The following is a 20,650-nucleotide window of genomic DNA, read 5'->3' as shown; positions in this document are numbered from 1 at the left end:
GTGCACACCGACCTGGAACATAAAATGAGCCAGAAAAGGGTGCTGGGTCTCTACTCTGGGTTTTTAATTAAGGAAGGTGGGATAGCAACATCTACACAAGCTTGTTTTGCTATCTTTGGGGTACTTATAAACCTTTGGAGTGTGGGGATGTTATATCAAAAGTCAGCAGGAATGGGTAAAAGGAAGATTTATCCCAAGCTGTTACAGGTTTTGCCAAATTCCTGTATCCAATGACTCCAGCGGATGTTTGGAGACTGACTACCGTTAATCATTTTCTTCCATTTCAGGCTTCTCTCAATAAGCTCCTGGAGACCCTAGGAAAGGCTGAACCCTTTTTTATCCGCTGTATTCGCTCCAACTCCGAGAAGGTAAGAAAAATCTCAGGTAGCAGGGACTACTTGATTCCAAATGCACTGCAGTTTGTGCCATTTCAGCTTTTACTTAGTTTGATCAGATAGGTTTGAATTTTATTTTTTTTTATTTTAATCTGCCAGAGTCTAGGTAATGGCTTCTTTGCTTTGGCTAATTAAACTCATTGTATTATTTTCCCAACTGTAGTTGGTTAAACTGAGGCAGAGGGGAGATAACATGACTCAGAGCCACACTAGAGTGTCCCAGTATTTCTCCTGTCCCAATGGTGATTCTTACCTTCACATCAGGAGCTGGTCTGGTCCAGAACACTGTGTAATAATCTGTTTATCAAGGGGACGATTGTCGTGACCCTCTTCTCTCCTACCTTTTCTTTTGCATGTGCTGCCTTTCCTATTATTCCTCTTGTCCTCATTACATTGGGCTGCGATATAACCAGTTTAATGCCATTTAAAGGGTTGTGTGGTTTACCAGAGTCAGAAAATTTAAAATAGCTTTTTTCCCACCACCTGTTTGTGTTTTTTTAACAAACTTGTTTTTCTTGTCTTTGCCCAAGATGGAGCTCTGTTTTGATGAGGCTTTGGTTCTGCAGCAGTTGCGGTACACTGGGATGCTGGAGACAGTGAGAATCCGGAGATCTGGCTACAGCGCCAAATACACGTTCCAGGTATGGTGGCGGGCTTGTCAAGTGGTGGCAAAGCTGTGAAGATCTGAAGAAGCATGCTTGGTCAGTGCTGAATCTTGCACCTGAAGGTTGAAGTCAGTCTGAAGGATCAGTGCCTCTGGATTGTGCCTTGTTAATGGTTCCTTCTTGAGCCAACTTGCATCAGATGTTTTACTTCGATGCTCCGTGTACTGAAGTAAGCAGCTTCCTGGCAGCCATGTTCTAAACAGTGTGGCAAGTGACCTTACATGGAATGGCATCTGACGGGTTTGCACAGTGTGCATTGTGATATCACAAACCAGCATGAACCAATCAGATCACATGAGGTTATCTGACACTGGTCAGCCTGACTGCTCTCAGTGGCGCAAGGGATTTGAATGGCAGGTGCTTTAATCATAAAACTTAAAAAAAAAAAAAAAAAAAATACTCATGCCACTTTTAATTTGTGCAGAATGAATATTGCTTCTTGCTAGAATAGTATAGTTTTTTGAATAGTTGTAAAAGAAAGCTATATATATATATAATTTTTTTTTTTTTTTAATATAATTCACATTCCCTGTATGCCCCCGGATCAGTCCAGACTCCTGGGTTTTGCCTCCCTTCCAGCAGATGGAGACAGAGAAGTTTTAAAACAAACTCTGCCTTATGGTGCCACCTACAGTCCAGCAGTATTTCTCTGTCTCCAGCAGATGGTGGAGGTGCGAAACCTATAGTCTGCTGATTGCTTAGGATTTCATAGGATTTAGTCAGAGTTAGAGATTTTGTCCTTTAAAATTTTACTTTGGAAAAAAAAAAAGGAGCAGTTTTTGTCCTTAGCCTCCCAAGGGGTTGTGAGGTCCTGAGGAGACCATCCCCCACTGGTTTTGAGGCAGCTGCATCACCGGGTCGAGGGCCCTATTACTCCCATCTAGCAGCTCTGGGTTTGATACCAGGGAGCCCGGTTCACTCCACCCAGCAGGATCAGGACCTTGGACCACTGCTGGGCAAGATGTATCTGAAAAATGTTTTGTTACCATTCTTTATCTCCTTGGCAATCCTCTCTTCCGCTTGACTTTTTTCCGACTTGATTAATTTCTTTGTCTCCCTCAGTTGAATCAAATATTGTTCTTTGTGCTCCTCCCTTTGGGATCTTTTATATTTCTTGAATGCTGTTCTTTTAGCCTTAATTTTGTCAGCCACCTCCTTTGAGAACCAGATAGATTTCATTTTTCTTTTGCTTTTCTTTACACTTCTAACATATAGAGTCGTTGCCTTGGTAATTGCTCCTTTTAGATTGGTCCACTGCTGATCCACATCTCTCTCGTTCTCCCAGCCTTTTAGTTCTTCCTCTAGGTATTTCCCCATTTCTTCAAAGAGTGTTTTTGAACTGTAAAACTTGGGTCTTTGTGCTTCTTTTCCATATTCTTTTAGTGATATTAAAACCATACCGTTTGATGATCACTGGTGCTGAGGTGGGCCACCCACCTGGACATCAGAGACATTATCTCCATTAGTGAGCACTAAGTCGAGTATAGTTCCTTCTCTAGTGGGTTCAATTACCATTTGTTTGAACAAAGTTACTTGCATGGCATCCACTATCGCTCTACTATTTTTAGATTATGCAGATGGGATTTTCCAGTCTACATCTGGCATATCAAACAGTTTAACCTGGGACAAGCTGGGTAGAGCAGGACACTTTCTGGAACTTTAATAGTCCTTTAGCTATTAAATGATCCCTCAGCACTTATGTGCCAATATTAAACAGATTATTATAGAATAGCTATACAATAAGAAAAATGCAGGTATACTGAATCTTTAAACAAACAATTAGCAAGGAACCAAAGCAACTAATATACAATACCAGACCTAGAGAAAGGTATAAACAGAGCAGTTCTACTACACAGAGAGCCCAGAGCACTTTTAGAAGGAATAGAGAAAAAACACATGAGGTTTGTTTTTGGGTTGGTTTTTTTTTTTTTTTTACCCCCAGAGAGATCACCACAGAAATTATGAGTCAGAGCTCTAGAAAGAAGGGATAAAGAGAGAATGTTTCTTATTACACAGAGCTCAGAGACTATGAATCAGAGCACCAATAGAGAAATAATAAAATAGGTCTGGTATTGTATATATGACTTCTTCAAAAAGAAGTCATTCAAGAATTGACTTCTTTTTGATCGATTAAACTATTATCTCATGCCATTACTTATCCTGATATCATACCTGTAGCATGGTCTGATCATGCAGCTATCTCATTAGATCTCAAGTTTTATACATATGATCGAGGTGTGAGGTTCTGGAGGCTTAACGATTCTCTTCTAGTTGACTAGACTTATGTTAAAAATTTTAATTGCATTCAAGAATTCTTCCACTTTAATGATACAGGGATTGTGAAGACACCGATAGTCTGGGAATCCTTTAAGGCATACATGAGGGGCATATTAATTTCATGAGCTTCCTTTTTAAAGAAGCAGCGGGAACAGGAAGCCCAAGATCTGCGGAAGAAGATAGAATCTCTCTAAAACACACCAAACTACTGGTGCCCCACACGTTTTACTACAATTATCAAAAACATGGGAAGATCTTATGCGCCTAGAATCAGACCAGATGGTCCACTCTATGAATCTAGCCAAGCAGGAATATTTTGAAGGGGGAAATAAGGCGGGTAGGAACTTAGCTCGCAAATTCAAGAACATCACATACCAGCACTTAATACCAAAAATTAAAGATACAAAGGGAAAATTACTGACTAATAATACTGATATACATACGAGATTTCTAACGTTTTGTTCCTAGAGACAATTACCCTACCATCCCTATCCCTGGAGGCTCAGGAAACCCTGGAAGCGGAAATTACTTCGCAGGAAATTTTATATTCTATAAAAGATTTAAAAGTGGGAAAGTCACCTAGACTGGATGGGTTAACAGCTAGATTCTATAAACTGTTTGCTCCTTACTAGTAGCGTCTCTACAAAAGTTATATAATCATTTGCGAGAGGGGGGAGAACTAGCCCCACATAGTAATCTTGCAGGGATTACCATATTACTAAAGCCAGGCCGGGACCCTTCGGTATGTGGGTTGTATAGACCGATCTCCCTCTTAAATTTACATATTAAACTTCTTGCTAAAATTTTGGCGCACCGCATGAATAAATGTATCACTTCCTTTATCCATCTGGATCAAGCTGGTTTCATGCCTGGTATATTAGCGGGGGATAATATTCGTAAATTAATTGCTATCATGTGGTGGGCTCATAGAACAAAAATAGAGGCAGTTTTGCTATCCATAGATGCAGAGAAGGCCTTCGATATGGTCCATTGGCCTTTCTTATTTGGTGTCCTAAGGAAAATGGGCTTTGGGCCTTTCTTTTGCACTTGGTTAGAGGACCTATATAAAGATCCAAAGGCTCGTCTTAAAATAAATAGCGGTTACTCTGATTATTTTGTAGGGGGCTGGGGGACCAGACAGGGAGGCCCCTTATTCCCCTTATTATTCGCTATATTTGTAAAACCGCTGGCTACTATTAGGAATAATGGAAATGTGACTGGTTTTAGGTTCTCAGATCAAGAATTTAAACTTACTTTATTTGCAGATGATGATATGTTTTGTATTACACATCCACATACATCCCTCACAGCAAAAGAGCAGGATATTCAAAAATTTAGCAATGCTTCAGGGTTCAAGGTAAATTGGGAAAAATCGGAGCTGCTTAATCTTACCTGCAGTGTACAGACTGTTCAGATTTTGAAACAATATCATCCATTCCGATGGGCTTCCTGTAAATTGAAATATCTGGGTATTCAGCTGCCATCCCATCCGAAAGATATATTCCAGTTAAATTATATTGCTCTTATTAAAAGGGCCTTTATAGATTTAGACTGCTGGAGCAATCTCCCTATTTTGTGGCTAGGCGGGATAGCGGCGATAAAGATGAATGTTACCACGTCTCTTATACTTGTTCCAATCTTGCCTATACCTATTTCCAATAATATTTTGAAATTATGGCAGACTAAGATCTTTAGCTTTATTTGGAAGAGAAGACCTCCCAAGGTTAGCAGATTCACACTTTATCAGTCTAAACCAGTTGGCGGCCTGGGAATCCCGAATTTACAATGGTACTATGTCTCTGCTCAATTAAGACCCCTGATAGTTTGGCATTCTCTTAAAAATCCTAAACATTGGGCGATTATCGAACAATCCCTGGTCAGGACGATGCCATTGTCTGCTATGCCGTGGCAACCTAGGAAGTCATGGTGACCTTGTTCACTTATGCTTACCACCACCAGACACACGTTGGCAATCTGGGATAGATGGAAGACTAAAGTGGTGGGCAAGAGAACTTATTATTTTCAAACCCAGCTGTTTCATAATATAAGCTTTGTACCTTCTCATACACTGTGTTCATTTCAGGCATGGAAATGCCGAGGAATTACAATGTTGGAATATGTTTGGGAGGGAGAGAAATTTAGATCTTTTGCTTCTTTATGTCAAATGTATGATCTCCCTGCTTCAGAGTTCTTAGGATTTCAGCAGGTTCGACATTATTGTACAGATAAATTAATGAAAGATAATCTGTTAAGGAAAAACACTGTTCAAGGGATATTGTTCATCCATATATCCTCTTAAGGGTTTATATCTAAGTTGCTAAATACAGCAGTTATGAGCTCGCCGACGCATATCAACTCCTAGAATAAAGTTCTCCCGGACGAGCATTTAAAGGAGGATTCGCTCACTATTTTCACGAACATCAGCAAATTATCCGTTTCTGCTTTGCTTATAGAGAACGGGTATAAGCAATTATATCGATGCAAGTCTCTCCGGGGTGAGATACCAAAGATGTTGCCAGGTCGTGATGGGACATGTTGGAGAGGGTGTCGGAGGTTGGGATCATATGTGGTGGTCAGGGGACTGCATCACCCCTTTCTGGCAAGAAACAGAGCGTCTATGTTCACAGATCCTGCAGACCCCCATAACTTTGACTATGCCATTTGCATTACTAATGAGTGAACATGGGAGTTCCCATTCTGAATATCATCTTTTACTGTCACAAATATGCTTAGTGGTTAGAATGGAGATAGCTAAAGCTTGGAAGACAGCTTAACGCCCTGTTCTAAATGCAGTTATTTTGCGCTTGGACCATGTCTGCACCATGAATTTGACGACAGCAACCAAACATAATACCTTGAAGCGATTATCACCTCATCTGGGACCCATTCTTTCAATGGCGAGCTACATTAATTGAAGGGAATTCACCAAAATTTGCGGACTAAGATGTATTTCTTTCCATAAGAACCCATTTATGTTTGTCATATAATGTGTGAAGGGTGGGGGGGAGTTCTTATAACTATTTACCTTAACAAAATAAGGAGTGTTAACAACAGCTTTATTCTCTTTATTATGTTTGTAAGGATAAAATTGACTCCAATAAAAATGTTTATACAAAAAAAAATATATATATACTTTGTTCACCATTGGGGTTTTCTCAACCGCAAATTTTAAATTTTCCAAAAATAATTTTGAGTACTGTAGGTGTCCTGTACTGTAGGAAAATTAAAAAACCTCTGGTTTAAATGCCTGACATGATTTTCCAGGTATTAGTCTTCTAGACTGGATTCCATAATCCTTTATCAGCTTGACATTGCAAACCCGGGTTTGAGATGTTTGCTCCACCAAATCGACTCTTTATTCAAATCCTTAATCTGGCCTCCCAAATTCAAGTTTAGGGCTTGTATATCTTTAACCAAATTAGCATTTTTATTTTGGCAGTCCTTCACTAGCCCACCAAGGCTAGCCACCAGATCCCAGAGCGCCTCTAGAGTTACCACGGCCGGTTTTGGGGGAAACTGGTAAAACTCACCACCTATTCTGACTTGCGTGGCCAAGATCTTTCTTTCTTCATCTACAAGGTCCACCGGTGATATTGGTGTTTCAGACTCTGCAGGCTCCTTTGGCATTGCTGCATCCAGCATACTTGAGGAGAACTGCAGCAGCAGCGTTGTTCCTCCGCTTCGGTTTCCCTCACCCGCTGCGGAGATGATGTCATCTCTCTGCGCTGCTCCTTATGTTGGTAGTAGCGATGCTGGTAGCGGTGGAGGCCGACAATCAGGGAGACTCAGGTTGGTTTCCCCCCTTACAGCGCCGGAGCTCCCTCTCCAAGCGCCGAAGCAGACACAATTTCACCCCCTTTATCTACCGTCTGTGTCGTGAGGAAGTTATCGATCTCTGCCCAGGAGGTAGGGTTGGTTCTGGGGGGAAAACATGAACCTTTCCCTTTCTCTTAGAAGGCATCGATGGAGGAAATAAAAAAACAAGCAGGACCAACTTCCCTTGCATCTATTCACGCCGCCATCTTGGGCCCGCAATGGATAATTTTGAACATATCACAAGAGTAGATGGGGTGGAGCGGGTCAAGAGCTTGCATGACTCCTGTAGTAAGGATGTGAATTTGGTTCTGCAGAAGTCGTCTGGGTCCTGGGTTTCTTTTGAGGGAGAGGGCTGGATGTGATAGGAAACCTCAAACTAGGGGATCAGAAGTCACTTCCTAACTCTGGTAAGAGCATCATCCCCAGCCTGAGTTCCTGGGGTGACAGTTGGGTGTATTCCAGAGCTGGGCACTCATCCTTCAAACCGGTTTTGGTTTTGTCTCTTTAGGATTTTATGGACCAGTTTCAAGTGTTGCTGCCCAAAGATGCAAAACCCATGAAGGATGTAATATCTACTTTGCTGGGTAAAATGGAGTTGGATAAAAAAAACTACCAGATCGGGAAGACCAAGGTGTGTGTTTAAAATAATTTTTTTGTGGATGGCAATTGGCTGCCCTTTATTTTAGAAAGGATATCTTTTTTTATGCGTGTTCATGATATCCTTTTCTCTGCTACCTGTAAAACGATGGTGACATCTTGTGGCCAACCTGCAGCTGCATATTTCCTCTGTAGGTTTTCCTTCAGGTTTCCTTCCGAAGAGACAACCTTTCCTGGTTAGTCTTGTCCCTCCCTTCATTTTTGTGTAACGTTGACCTTGCAACGGTGCCACTGTCGTCCCACAAGAGGCTTGCTCAGCACCATGCAGGAGATCTGGATTACATTCCGGAACCTGGTTTCTGCACCTTGGACTGGGTGAGGCTAGGGATGTTGCAGAGGCTTTGGATCCCTGAGCAAGGACTGTTGTAGCAGTGACTGGGCCAGATGGGAGAGAGTTAAAAATAGGATAGTGGTGGAAGGGAAAACCCAGGATGGCCACACGTGTAAAGACTTGTGGCACCATAGGCCCAGTGGAGACTGGTTCCAGTGGAGCAGGAGAGGAAACTTCCAAAAAATAAAAGCCGCAAGTAAATAACTTTTTGTTCTTCAGGTCTTTATGAAAGAGACAGAAAGACAAAAGCTGCAGGACACACTACATAAAGAAGTGATTCACAAGATTGGGCTTCTTCAAAGCTGGTTCAGAATGGTCATGGAGCGGAAGCAATTCGTGCGCATGAAGCAAGCAGCCGTCACTATTCAAGTGAGTCCCACTAAATCTTGCTCTGCTTGTTTTCTAAAGCTCCACTAGATGTGCGCAGTGCTGTAGAGATACATATAAGAGACAGTCCCTGCTCCGTGGAGCTTAGTCTAGACAAGACAGACATGCCTGACAAACGAGTCTATGGGAAGTGTATTTATCACAAAAAAGTACTTAAGATTAAAAAATTTCTAAAAGATGCATTTTTAGATTGGATTTTAATATGACCAGGTTAGGAGCATGGTGCACGAATTCAGCAAGTCTTTTTTCCAGGTGTAGAGCACAGCAAGGTAGAAAGCATGAAGTCAGGAGTTGGCAATGGAGGAGAAGGGTGCAGATAAGAGCAATTTGCCAGATGTTGGTGGGGGAGGGAAGAAAATAGGTGATGAGAAGCTGTGATTAAGGAAGCTTGAACTGTATGCAGAAGCGGATAGGGAACTAATGTAGTGACTGGACAAAAGAGGTTACATGGTCAGAGCAGTGTTGAAGTCATGCAGCTGAAGTTTGAATAGATTATAATGGAGAAATACACATCATTGGGAGGCCCACAAAGAGCAAGATACAGTTGTCTAAGTAGGAGGTGATAAATAAAAAAAATCATCCACTTTTATTTTTTTTATTTAAAAACTTTTCTATACCGTTGCTAAGCTAAATATCGCAATGGTTTACATGTAGGCACATAATTAATGTAGGTAAAAGTGTACAATAGTACATTCTAACAGGTGCCATCAAAGATTCGGTTACAATAAATCATTAGGTATAGTCATTTAGTGAAGTAGTTCATGACCAGTTGTACCAAGGCACTTACACGGGTAGTTTTATCACACATAGTATTATAGTTATGCTTATTGTGGTGTAGAATTCATGGACTAATCTACTGTAAAGTCCTAAGTACTGTGTGTCGGTGCCTTTCTGTCTTTTTTGCATAATTTCTCTCTCTTCTCCGTTTCTTTGTAAAATGCTTGTTTAAAAAGCCATGTTTTTAAACTTTTCTTGATCATTTTGGAAGCATGCTCAGAAAGGAAGGAACAGATTTTAACAATGTTTGGGCAGTTCTCTGCCTTTCCAAGTGGGAGATTTGGATTCTGTCCTCTCCTCTGACTAGCTAGGTCTGATGACAATGATGAAATATCATCCACAGTTCTGGAGGGGAGAAGAGCCAGATGGTACTTTGGTGCTTGATTGTGTTGGATTTCATGGAGTCTGATATCGGTGGCTTATCATAATACAATAGTTGTCCACAAATGGAGAACTCTTTTGACCTACGCCATAACACCCCAGCCTCCCTGGTTTACTGTGTCACTGCAGAACCTACGTGACATCTGGTCATCTCCCCTTGCCACCAGTCGCTTTCTGTGTCTGTTCCAAGCATGCTTGTGTCAGTGACAGGTGGTGGCTGCATTGTTTGGCCTATAAAGGGGGGGGGAGGGGAAAACAGAACATATAATACAAGCTGTGCAGGATGAAGGAGGTAGTCTGAGGAGTCCCTATTGGCAAAGAATAAGGAAAGGGAGACCTTGCAGGATAATAAATACATTCTGTAATGACACGCCTTGTAGAATTACACAGCTTGAACTTCCCCAGGCCAGTTCCCCAACGGGCTAGGCCCCGCTTTAAGCTTGGTCGGCACACTTGAGTGATAGATCGCGGAGGTGCCATCTTGCTAATCTTTGTGCGTCTTGTATTGCCCGCTATAGAACGTCTGTACAAGCTGTGCGCATACTTATGCGCACAATAAAGTAAGCGCAGGATACAGGAAAAGCCAGGTGCATGGGCTGTGCGTGTGCCTCGCCGCACCCCGCCTAGGCGCTCAATTTGTGCACACAAACTTTTAAGTGTGAGCTGATCAAATGCACAGTTACCGCCATCAATGGCGCCAGCAGCCAAGAAACATAAGCGCCTTGCTCTCTGCGCTGCTTGTCATATTAGGGCTTCTCAGCCTGACTTGGATTCCAACTTGTCAGCACTGTGAGGGAAACCCATGGGGATTTGGCCTCCCTGGACTTTGTGGAGCCCGGCTCCTCCCATTCGGATGGTTGAAGGTAGCCTTAACTGGAAGTACTCCGGATCTGAATAACCCCTTGGCTAGGTCTTCCAGGACAGAGGGAAACTCAGCCAGGCCCTTCCCAGTTCCCCCTGGGCTAAGCATAGACACAGTGGCCTTGTCTTGGGTGGAATTTTTCCAGGTAATACAGGCCTTTGTACAGGCACAGTCTAATTCCTCACTTGCCCCTGTCTAGACAGAACCCCAGCCAGCCCCCTCTCCCTCTCCTGTTGGCAGACCTTGAGGCATGCCCTGCCTGACCAAGGAGTATCCCTAGTGGGGACCCTGATGGCACAGGTGAAGCACAAGATCCCTTGGAAGAAGGGGAAATTCCCCCAGGATTAGAATCGTATCGAACCAAGTTACGGTTCTTTCATAGAGATGAATTGCCAGCCTGAAAACGCTGGAAGTTCCTGGAGCGGAATCTGTGACTAAACCAAAGAAGAATCCCATTCTGATTTCCTTGTGCAAAGCCTTTTGCTACTTCCCAGAACTGGAAGCCATCCAGGAGTTGATTGACCTGGAATGGGATGCCTCAGAAGCAAGTTTTAATATGGGCCGCACGTTAGAAGCTTTATACCTGCTGAATCCAGCAGGAAGAGAACATTTGCATTTCCCTAAAGTGGATGCACTGGTCTGCGCTGTCTCTAAGTGACCAATGATCCCAGTGGAATGAGGAGTGGCCTTAAAGGATGCGCACAATAGATGGTTGGAGTCTATCCTTAAACAAGCCTTTGACGCACTAGCAATGATCTTACAGATTGCTTCTTGTTGGGCCCTGGTAGTGCATTCTTGCCTACTTCTCTCTCAGGAGGTAGATGACTTGAGAGTGAACCCCAAAGCAGCTATGGAACTTGCCGCCGCCTTTTTAGCAGACATGAAGGGAGCCTTCTCCATAGCAGGCCCCGTTTTATGGAAACCATCCCTCCAGATTTACACTTAATTAGTGACAAGAAAGCCCATTTTTGTATTATATTTTAAATTTTTAAACTTTCTTAATTCAACTTATGTCGCCAACCTATTTTATTTATCGTATTTTCAGTTACATTGTTGTTTATCTATATATTTTTTTTAATTTTTAATTTATTAATTTCATCAATACAAGCAAGACAATACCTTCAGAAAATCAAATGACTTATCCAAGAAAAAAAAAAAGATAAAGTAATTTACAGAGCATTCAATCCTATTAATAAGTCGTTTCCACAAAAGAAAAACAAATAAAGGAGGGAGGCAGAATTTAGGGAGAAACACAGGAATTAAATATATAAGGAAATATGCTTTTAACGTGAGTAAAAAGGCTGCATGGTTTCTTGGATCTAGGTAAACCCGGTTTCTCCAGGAGAAAAAAAACACTATACTCCTGGAGTTAAAGGATTTGAGCTGCTCCGGGTAGAAGAAAACGAAACATTCGTTCAAAGAACGAATAATACATTTACAAGGATACCTTAGTACAAAAGAGAAACCCAATGAGATGACCCGGGGCCTTAGAGCAAGGAAATTGCTTCTTCGTTCTAGAGTGACACGGGCGAAATCCGAAAAATTCAGCCATTTTGGCCATAAAAAGGAGAAGAGATATTTTTAAAATATCTTTTCATCACCTCACTCAACTCCTGCTCGGAAATAAAGAAACAATTAGGGTTGCAGACTCATTAACGTCTGCAGTGGAATCTTCCAGAAACTGTATTAAATCTATAATAACTTCAGGATGTTGATCTTGTAATGGTCTTCTTTTGTTCACATCCCATAGAAAAAATGATTTGTTAATAGATGGTATTTTCGCTTTTTCAAACTGTAATATTTCTAGGAAATATTTCTTGAGAGTTCGGTTGGAGTTTTCACCCACTACCTTAGGGAAATTCAAATGCCGGGTATGATTCTCTAAGAATTCTAACCTTCTAGAACAGATATTAGTCTTTAACCAATTTAACATTACAGGCTTGAGTTTCAAAGGTAATAGACTCTATGGTCTTTATCTGTTTTGTAAATCCCTGTATTTCTCTTCCCACTTCCCTTCCACTGTGCCCACTTTTGTATCCAGGTCCTTTATCTTTGTCTGACAGGCTTGTAAGGAGTGGCCAAACCCAGCAACCAGGTCCCATAGGGCTTCGAGAGTTGCCACTGCTGGCTTGGGAGGGCAATGAAATCCCTCCTGCCGACTCCACAGAGGCTCCTCTGTGCGACACACCAGTCTCAACCGGGGAAGAGGTGGCAGGACACACAGCCACCTCGGAGATATTCAAAACTGCCAGGAGAGGCCTGCGTCCATGCTCTACTCTGGGCCCCCCCCCCCCCCCCCACAGGCGCTCGGGTCGCGTCATCGCCCTGCGCCACGGTCAGAGGTGAAGCTTCGGCAGTCATCAGCACCAGTGGGAGCCGTAGATCTGGGGGGCTAAGGGTGACTTCCCCAGCGATACCAGTGCTCCCTCATCAGCTATCACAGTGGGGCATAGCAACCCTTCAACTGCATCTTGTCCAGAGGCATAGCTGGTAATACGTCGCTGACTGGAGGGAAGAGGGTAATCCGAGGGGTAAATTCGAACCCTTCCCTTTTGCTTAGATGGCATCTGAAACAGGTAATCAATCGAAGAAACACGGACATAAGAACATAAGAAATTGCCATGCTGGGACAGACCAAGGGTCCATCAAGCCCAGCATCCTGTTTCCAACAGAGGCCAAAAACCAGGCCACAAGAACCTGGCAATTACCCAAACACTAAGAAGAACCCATGCTACTGATGCAATTAATAGCAGTGGCTATTCCCTAAGTATAATTGATTAATAGCCATTAATGGACTTCTCCTCCAAGAACTTATCCAAACCTTTTTTGAACCCAGCTACACTAACTGCACTAACTACCTTCTCTGGCAACAAATTCCAGAGCTTTATTGTGCGTTGAGTGAAAAAGAATTTTCTCCGATTAGTCTTAAATGTGTTACTTGCTAACTTCATGGAATGCCCCCTAGTCCTTCTATTATTCGAAAGTGTAAATAACCGAGTCACATCTACTCGTTCAAGACCTCTCATGATCTTAAAGACCTCTATCATATCCCCCCTCAGCAGTCTCTTCTCCAAACTGAACAGCCATAACCTCTTCAGCCTTTCCTCATAGGGGAGCTGTTCCATCCCCTTTATCATTTTGGTTGCCCTTCTCTGTACCTTCTCCATCGCAACTATATCTTTTTTGAGACGTGGCGACCAGAATTGTACACAGTATTCAAGGTGCGGTCTCACCATGGAGCGATACAGAGGCATTATGACATTTTCCTTTCTATTAACCATTCCCTTCCTAATAATTCCTAACATTCTATTTGCTTTTTTGACTGCTGCAGCACACTGAGCCGACGATTTTAAAGTATTATCCACTATGATGCCTAGATATTTTTCCTGGGTGGTAGCTCCTAATATGGAACCTAACATCGTGTAACTACAGCAAGGGTTATTTTTCCCTATGTGCAACACCTTGCACTTGTCCACATTAAATTTCATCTGCCATTTGGATGCCCAATCTTTCAGTCTTGCAAGGTCCTCCTGTAATGTATCACAGTTTGCCTGTGATTTAACTACTCTGAATAATTTTGTATCATCCGCAAATTTGATAACCTCACTCGTCGTATTCCTTTCCAGATCATTTATATATATATTGAAAAGCACTGGTCCCAATACAGATCCCTGAGGTACTCCACTGTTTACCCTTTTCCACTGAGAATATTGACCATTTAATCCTACTCTCTGTTTCCTGTCTTTTAACCAGTTTGTAATCCACGAAAGGACATCGCCTCCTATCCCATGACTTTTTAGTTTTCGTAGAAGCCTCTCATGAGGGACTTTGTCAAACGCCTTCTGAAAATCCAAATACACTACATCTACCAGTTCACCTTTATCCACATGTTTATTAACCCCTTCAAAAAAATGAAGCAGATTTGTTAGGCAAGACTTCCCTTGGGTAAATCCATGTTGACTATGTCCCATTAAATCATGTCTTTCTATATGCTCTACAATTTTGATCTTGAGAATAGTTTCCACTATTTTTCCCGGCACTGAAGTCAGGCTCACTGGTCTATAATTACCCGGATCGCCCATGCACATCTGGCTCACGTCGCCATCTTGCCTCCCTCTTAGCTCTATATTTTATTATTTTACTCTATGTATGTATTTTATTTTACTAATTTTTATGTATGTATTTTTGTAACCCACCCTGAACTTCAGAGGGCGCAGGATATAAATACAATTAAATAAATAAATGTAGTCCGTACTTCAGCCAGAGGAGTGGCCTCTGTAGTAGTGGCCAAAGACAGCTATGGCTGCTGAATTGCTCAGCTGACACAACCTCCAAGGCCAACCTTACAAAGATGCCCTTGAAAGGATCACTCCTGTTCGGAAACTAATTGAAAATCTGGCCAGTAGATGGGGCGAATCTTCAGTTCCCCAGCTTACCAGAAGATAAGAGGAAACAGTTGCAGCGCCCCTCGCCTATGAGGGGCTGGTCCAGAGGCTCTCAACATTTCCGTACCTAAAGAAACTCAACATTTCAGAGGTCTGTCGTTTCATAGTCTATAGCCCAAGAGAGGGGCAGGTTCAGGTTCCGGATAGTCCCGAACCTCCCAATGAAATTTTAACGATCCATCTTCGGAACGAGGAGATAGAGGGTTGACTGTCTCTTTTACCAAAGGTGGGTCGAGATCGCTTCGGACAAGTGGGTACTGGGAATTATAGGAGAAGGATATGCCCTGGAATTTTGCAGCAGTTTATAACATATGTATGATAACGAAATGTTTGAAAATTTTTATGTAATTTAAGTCTCTTGGTGTCTGTTCCATTTCTTTGGTTACCTCATTATCTCTCCATCTGCCTCCTGCACGTCCCTCCCTAGTTGCGCCCTTCCCACCCTCCTTTCCCTCCCATCCCTCCTTGCCCGTTCTCGATCTCCAATCCCTCATTCGTACTCACCAATTTTTAATTTGAATTCTGAAATTTGGAGTTTGATATGACATCCAATATAAGCATTCATTATATATTTTCCTTGCCAACTTGCCAACTGCTGGTTTAGGGTGTAACCTTCCTCCCCTGAACATATGGTTCCCATTTTTTTTTAAATTTGGGTAGCTGGTCGTTCCAGATTGCTGAGAGGTGTCACATATGATAAATCTTATCCAATCTATTGAGAACATCCCCGAGTGAGGGTGTCACTGGCTTTTTCCACCAATATGCTATCTCACATCTTGTCGCCAAGACTACTTGAATCACCAGGAATCTTTGCCAGATAGTGCCAAGGTCTGGGACAATGTGCAACAGACACATCATAGGATCCAATATCACTGGTATCCCAAGCATTGTCTGTATATGTGCCAAGTCTGCCACCCATGTTCACTCAACTTTAGGGCATGCCCACCACATGCGATTAAAAAGTTAAACCACATTCCCTCCAACATGTCTCAGTGTTCTGTAAAGATATTTTATGTAATCGCTCAGGTGTCAAATACCATCGGTATAATAGCTTATAGCCATTTTCCTTTAGATTTGCAGACACCAAGCTTCTACTTATGCTAATATGATAACCATCCCACTCTTTCTCTGACATTGAGTCTCCAATATCTGTCTCCCATTTCAACTGTTGTGGTGACTTATCCCCCTTGTCAGCATTCAGTAGTGCGTAAATTCAGGAAATGGGTCTCTTAAAAGTTTCAGCATTCTCGCAGTATTTAACAAACGTAATTTTCCCCTGCTTTAGGTCCCCTGCTAACCGGTGTACGAGAGAGAAATGTGATAGGTATAGTGATCAGAGTAACGCTCTTGCAGCTCCTGGAATGATATCAATTTTTGGTTCTTCCATAATTATCCCAATTTGGTAATTCCCTTCCCCCGCCAGTGTCTGAATGCCTTATCCATACCAGGGGGGAACTCAGGATTATACAGAACTGAGGTGTGGTGGTATACGGTTTTATCTCCCACTAGTTTTTTCCTCCATTTTAACCATACTCTCATCACTGCTGCTATAAATGGTGTTTCTCCAGATCCCTGCACCCTTGTTGGTGACCAAACCCTATCTTCTAATGGTGGGTCTCCTGCTATTATGTTTTCTATCATCACCCAAGATTTAATGTTTTCCCCATTGTGCCAGCTCACCACCACTGCTAAAAGATTAGCTACATAAAACCACAGCCACAGGCCGATTCAGAAAAACGTGCGGGAGAGCGGGCGAGCGCACAGGCCACTCTCCTGGGCGCGCGATTCAGGAGGGTGGCCTATGCAAATTAGGGCCCGCGGTAAAAGGAGGCGCTAGGGTCACTAGCGCATCCCTAGCACCTCCTTTGGGACAGGAGCGGCGGCTGTCAGCGGGTTTGACAGCCGACCCTCAATTTTGCCGGCATCTGTTCTCAAACCCGCTGATACCCACTGGTTCGGAAAACGGACACCGGCATAATTGAGCGTCAGTCTTCCGACCCGCGGGCCGTGGGCCGGTTTTTTAATTTTTTATTTTTTTTTTACTTTTGGGGCCTCCAACTTTAATATCGCCATGATATTAAGTAGGAGGGTGCACAAAAAAGCAGTTTTTACTTGGCTGCACATTTTACTTTCTGTATCCCGCGGGAATAACCAATAGGGCCATCTACATGGAATAAATAAGGCCAGTGTACCCAGTCAAAGGCTTTTTCCGCATGCACTGAAAGCATAGCTTTTGGAATATTATGCTGCTGTGCATAACCCATAAGTTCTATGACTCTTCGTACATTGTGGGAAGCCAATCTCCCTAGTACGAACCCTGATTAGTCAGGGGCCACCAAATTTGGGGCCACCCTTCCCAGTCATCTGGCTAGGATCTTCACTAGTATCTTTAAGTCTATGTTGATAAGCGATATCTGTTTGTATGATCCACAAAGTGTGTGGTCCCTCCCAGGTTTGGCCAGTATTGTAATCCCTGCCGTGTTGGCCTGTTGGGATATCTCGCCATTTAATCTCAGGTCATTGAACATAACTTAGTAAGGGAGTTGCTATCATTGGGGAGAATACTTTATAAAATTTGGCCGTATATCCGTCTAACCCTGGGGATTTCCCCGTTTTGAATTATTTTATTATTTGGAGGACCTCTTCTGCCTTCACCTCTCCATCTAGAATCTCCTCTCCATCTAGAATCTCTCTAGCTTAGGATGTCACTTAGATACTGGGATATCTCCTGTTGTATGATCGTCACATCAGAATCATATAGCTCCTGGTAATATTTATGGAACCTCTCACCTATCTCTACCTGTGAGTATATATACTACCCATTAAGGTCCCGGATTTTTGTGATTTAGCCTCTTTTTCTTTTAATTTCCTTGCTAGTTGTTGACTAGCTTTATTGCCATATTCAAAATGATGTTTGAGTAAGTCTAGCTGGTGAGCCACCCTTCCAGTTTCTAGTTTGTTTATTTATTTATGATTTTTATATACCGATGTTCATTTCAAAAAGAGATATCACATCGGTTTACAATAAGGTACAATAGGTAATTCACTATCCCCTAAAAGGGCTTACAATCTAAAATTTTTGTACCTGAGGTTAAGAGATTACAAAAATAAAATCATCAAAATCAAAGTTTTTTGTTTTTTTTTTATTTATAGTTTATTAAATTTCTATAACATTTACAATGAAAAGAAATCAAGAAATCATGGGATACATATCCAAATTCAAAAACAGAGGAAAATACTTTACAGGAAATAAATTTCACATATTATCCCAACTAAATAGTCCACTTTATCTGGGAAGCCTCTCTAAGAAATATTTAAAAGAAAATATGTCTAAATCTAGACCAATAGGTGGATCCTCTTTTTGACCAAATTAATTGACCGTCATGTAGGCTGCTCATGAACCCCAGGTCCCCCTTTATCTAAAAGAAATACCTCCAGGTGTTCAGGTTGAAGAAAAACAAATTTGTTTTTTTGATAGGTAATAATACATTTGCATGGGAATTTGAGGAAGAATGTAGCCCCAATGGCTAAAACTCTTCCTCGCATTGCCAAAAACTGCTTCCTTCTCACCTGGGTCGATCTTGAGACATCTGGAAATACTTGAACAGTTTTACCACAGAATAAGAAATTTTTATTCTTAAAATATTTATTTATTTTATTTTATTTATTTAAGGTTTTTATATACCGGCAATCATGAGGACATATCTTGCTGGTTTACATGAAACGGGGTGCATTAAATACATCAAACTAAAACTGTGGTGATCGAAGGAAACAGTTACAATTAACAAGGGTCACAGAACTTGGAGAAGAAGGAAGAGATAGGAAAGAATAACTGGTTAGACAAAATACAAATTAAATTAATTAAATACTATGTACAAATGGTATTGTTAATGGTTGAATGTTTTGGGGAGTCCTTGGATTGAGTCCTTGGATTGTATTTCTGTAGAACAAGATTCTTATTTCTGTAGAACAAGATTCTTATTTCTGTAGAACAAGATTCTTTTCAATCTCTAATCTGAAAACCACTATTAACGTTGCTCTAGTTGTTATATCATCCCCAGAAGCTTCTAGGAAGGATGTCAAATTGGGACTTCTGTCAATTATTTCCTCCATCCCACTCTCATTTACTTTCCCGTCCCTCTTGTAATTGGAGATATAGTAAATATTTGATATTGATAATTCACTACTTATACCCAGCACCTCTTTAACGTATTTTTTAAACAGCTCTTGCGCAGACAACAGTCTAGTATATGGAAAATTTAAGAATCTTAAATTTCTACTACGAAAATTATTTTCCAACATTTCTATGTTTCTATAAATCATTAAAGAGTCCTTAATAAATGCAGTCCCACTAGTTTGTAAAGAGGTAATTTGATTACTCATCGTCTTGTCTACAGATTCCAACTGTTCTATTCTTTTCCCATGGTCGTCAATCTTTCCTTTAATCTCAGCGGCAAAAACAGTGGACTGGGTCATGGATTGAGAGAGTCTCTTTTCCATTTTCATTACAGCCTTCCATACATCTGCCAGTGAGATGTTATCAGGGTCTGCCAATTCAGCTTCCCCTTCCACTATTCCAGCAGACTGAACAGGTTCCAGTACTCTGGATCCTCCCTCTGCTGAGTTTGCCACTTCAGTAACATTGGTGGTATTTGAAACACTTACCACCATATTACTGTGATCTTTGACGGCTTTTTGGTCCTGGACGGGACTTGCGCTCATCCCAGAAGAGAAGGATAAATCCTGGGCAATCTCTCCAGTTAGTTGACTCCCCCTACGGATCAAATGACTATCCATAGGGCCTTTCATCTCCTTAGAGGCTGGGGTAGATGTTATAGGTTTTATCTTTCTTTTCTTCCCCATTAAGAGCTCTCCACAAATTTCCTTCCAGGGGCGCGCCCCTTTGGCGCGCGCCGGTGGCTGCGCGCCGCTCTTTAAATAGCACAGCCCCGTCAGCTGGCAATGACGTCAGGGTTTGGGAGGCGGGTTCAGCGACTCACCGGAGCAGTCCCCCTCGTCCTCTCGCGATCTCTCTCGTACCCGGAAGGCTTCTGAAAATCAAAGTTCTTAACAATTAAGCAAAAGGTATAACAAGGAGCATATTAAACAAATAACACAAAGGGGAGTGCCCCTTTGTCACACCCCTTCGGCGCGCGGCGCCTGCTGGCTTGGAGCCTTTCAAACTGCCCAGATCCGTTTGCGATGATGTCAGGGGAGGGGGCGGGTCTCAGAATCATGGCTTTCCCCACAGAAATCTCTTCTCAGTTTCAAAGGCAGTTTTTTCAATTTTTTTTTTTGTCTTTTTACCTTGGATGTTAGCTGTTACAAGGTGATCAGCACTGGTGGGTAGCCCTCCCCATCACAAGCGCCTGCTTCCTTTAATTGTTGTGCTACGTGGGCCTCCATAGTCCTTTTATGTCTAAATTCCAACTTAGCAATCAATTCCAGAAGTTTTAACCTTTTTCTTTTTTTTTTTTTATTTCTCTTATATGCTGCACATGAGATGAATAATCCTCGTAATACCGCTTTCATACTTTCCCATAGCATACCTGGTTTCACCTCTCCAGTGTCATTAATGTCAAGGAAATTCTGGATTGCCTTATTCACCTCTTCTACGAACTCTTTATCCTCTAATAACTGATCATTCATTTGCCAGA

General features: G+C 42.0%; 1 protein-coding gene across 13 annotated transcripts in view; it reads left to right on the top strand.

Moving 5' to 3' along the window:
• The window catches only part of MYO9B (myosin IXB), a 330,363-nt gene that overhangs the window by 224,344 nt on the left and 85,369 nt on the right, over window positions 1-20,650 (top strand). For all 13 annotated transcript variants that reach the window (XR_003858374.1, XR_003858373.1, XR_003858375.1 and 10 more), the window contains 4 exons: window positions 288-368; window positions 926-1,036; window positions 7,662-7,784; window positions 8,361-8,510. Coding sequence is in view for 10 of the 13 variants with exons in the window: in XM_029614164.1 (XP_029470024.1) it covers window positions 288-368; window positions 926-1,036; window positions 7,662-7,784; window positions 8,361-8,510 (465 nt within the window). In the remaining 3 variants the exon portion in view is untranslated. The remainder of the gene's footprint in view (window positions 1-287; window positions 369-925; window positions 1,037-7,661; window positions 7,785-8,360; window positions 8,511-20,650) is intronic.

This window comes from Rhinatrema bivittatum, chromosome 8, assembly GCF_901001135.1.
Source record: "Rhinatrema bivittatum chromosome 8, aRhiBiv1.1, whole genome shotgun sequence".
Classification (NCBI taxonomy): Eukaryota; Metazoa; Chordata; class Amphibia; order Gymnophiona; family Rhinatrematidae; genus Rhinatrema; species Rhinatrema bivittatum.
This window is presented reverse-complemented; position numbering and strand designations above follow the sequence as displayed.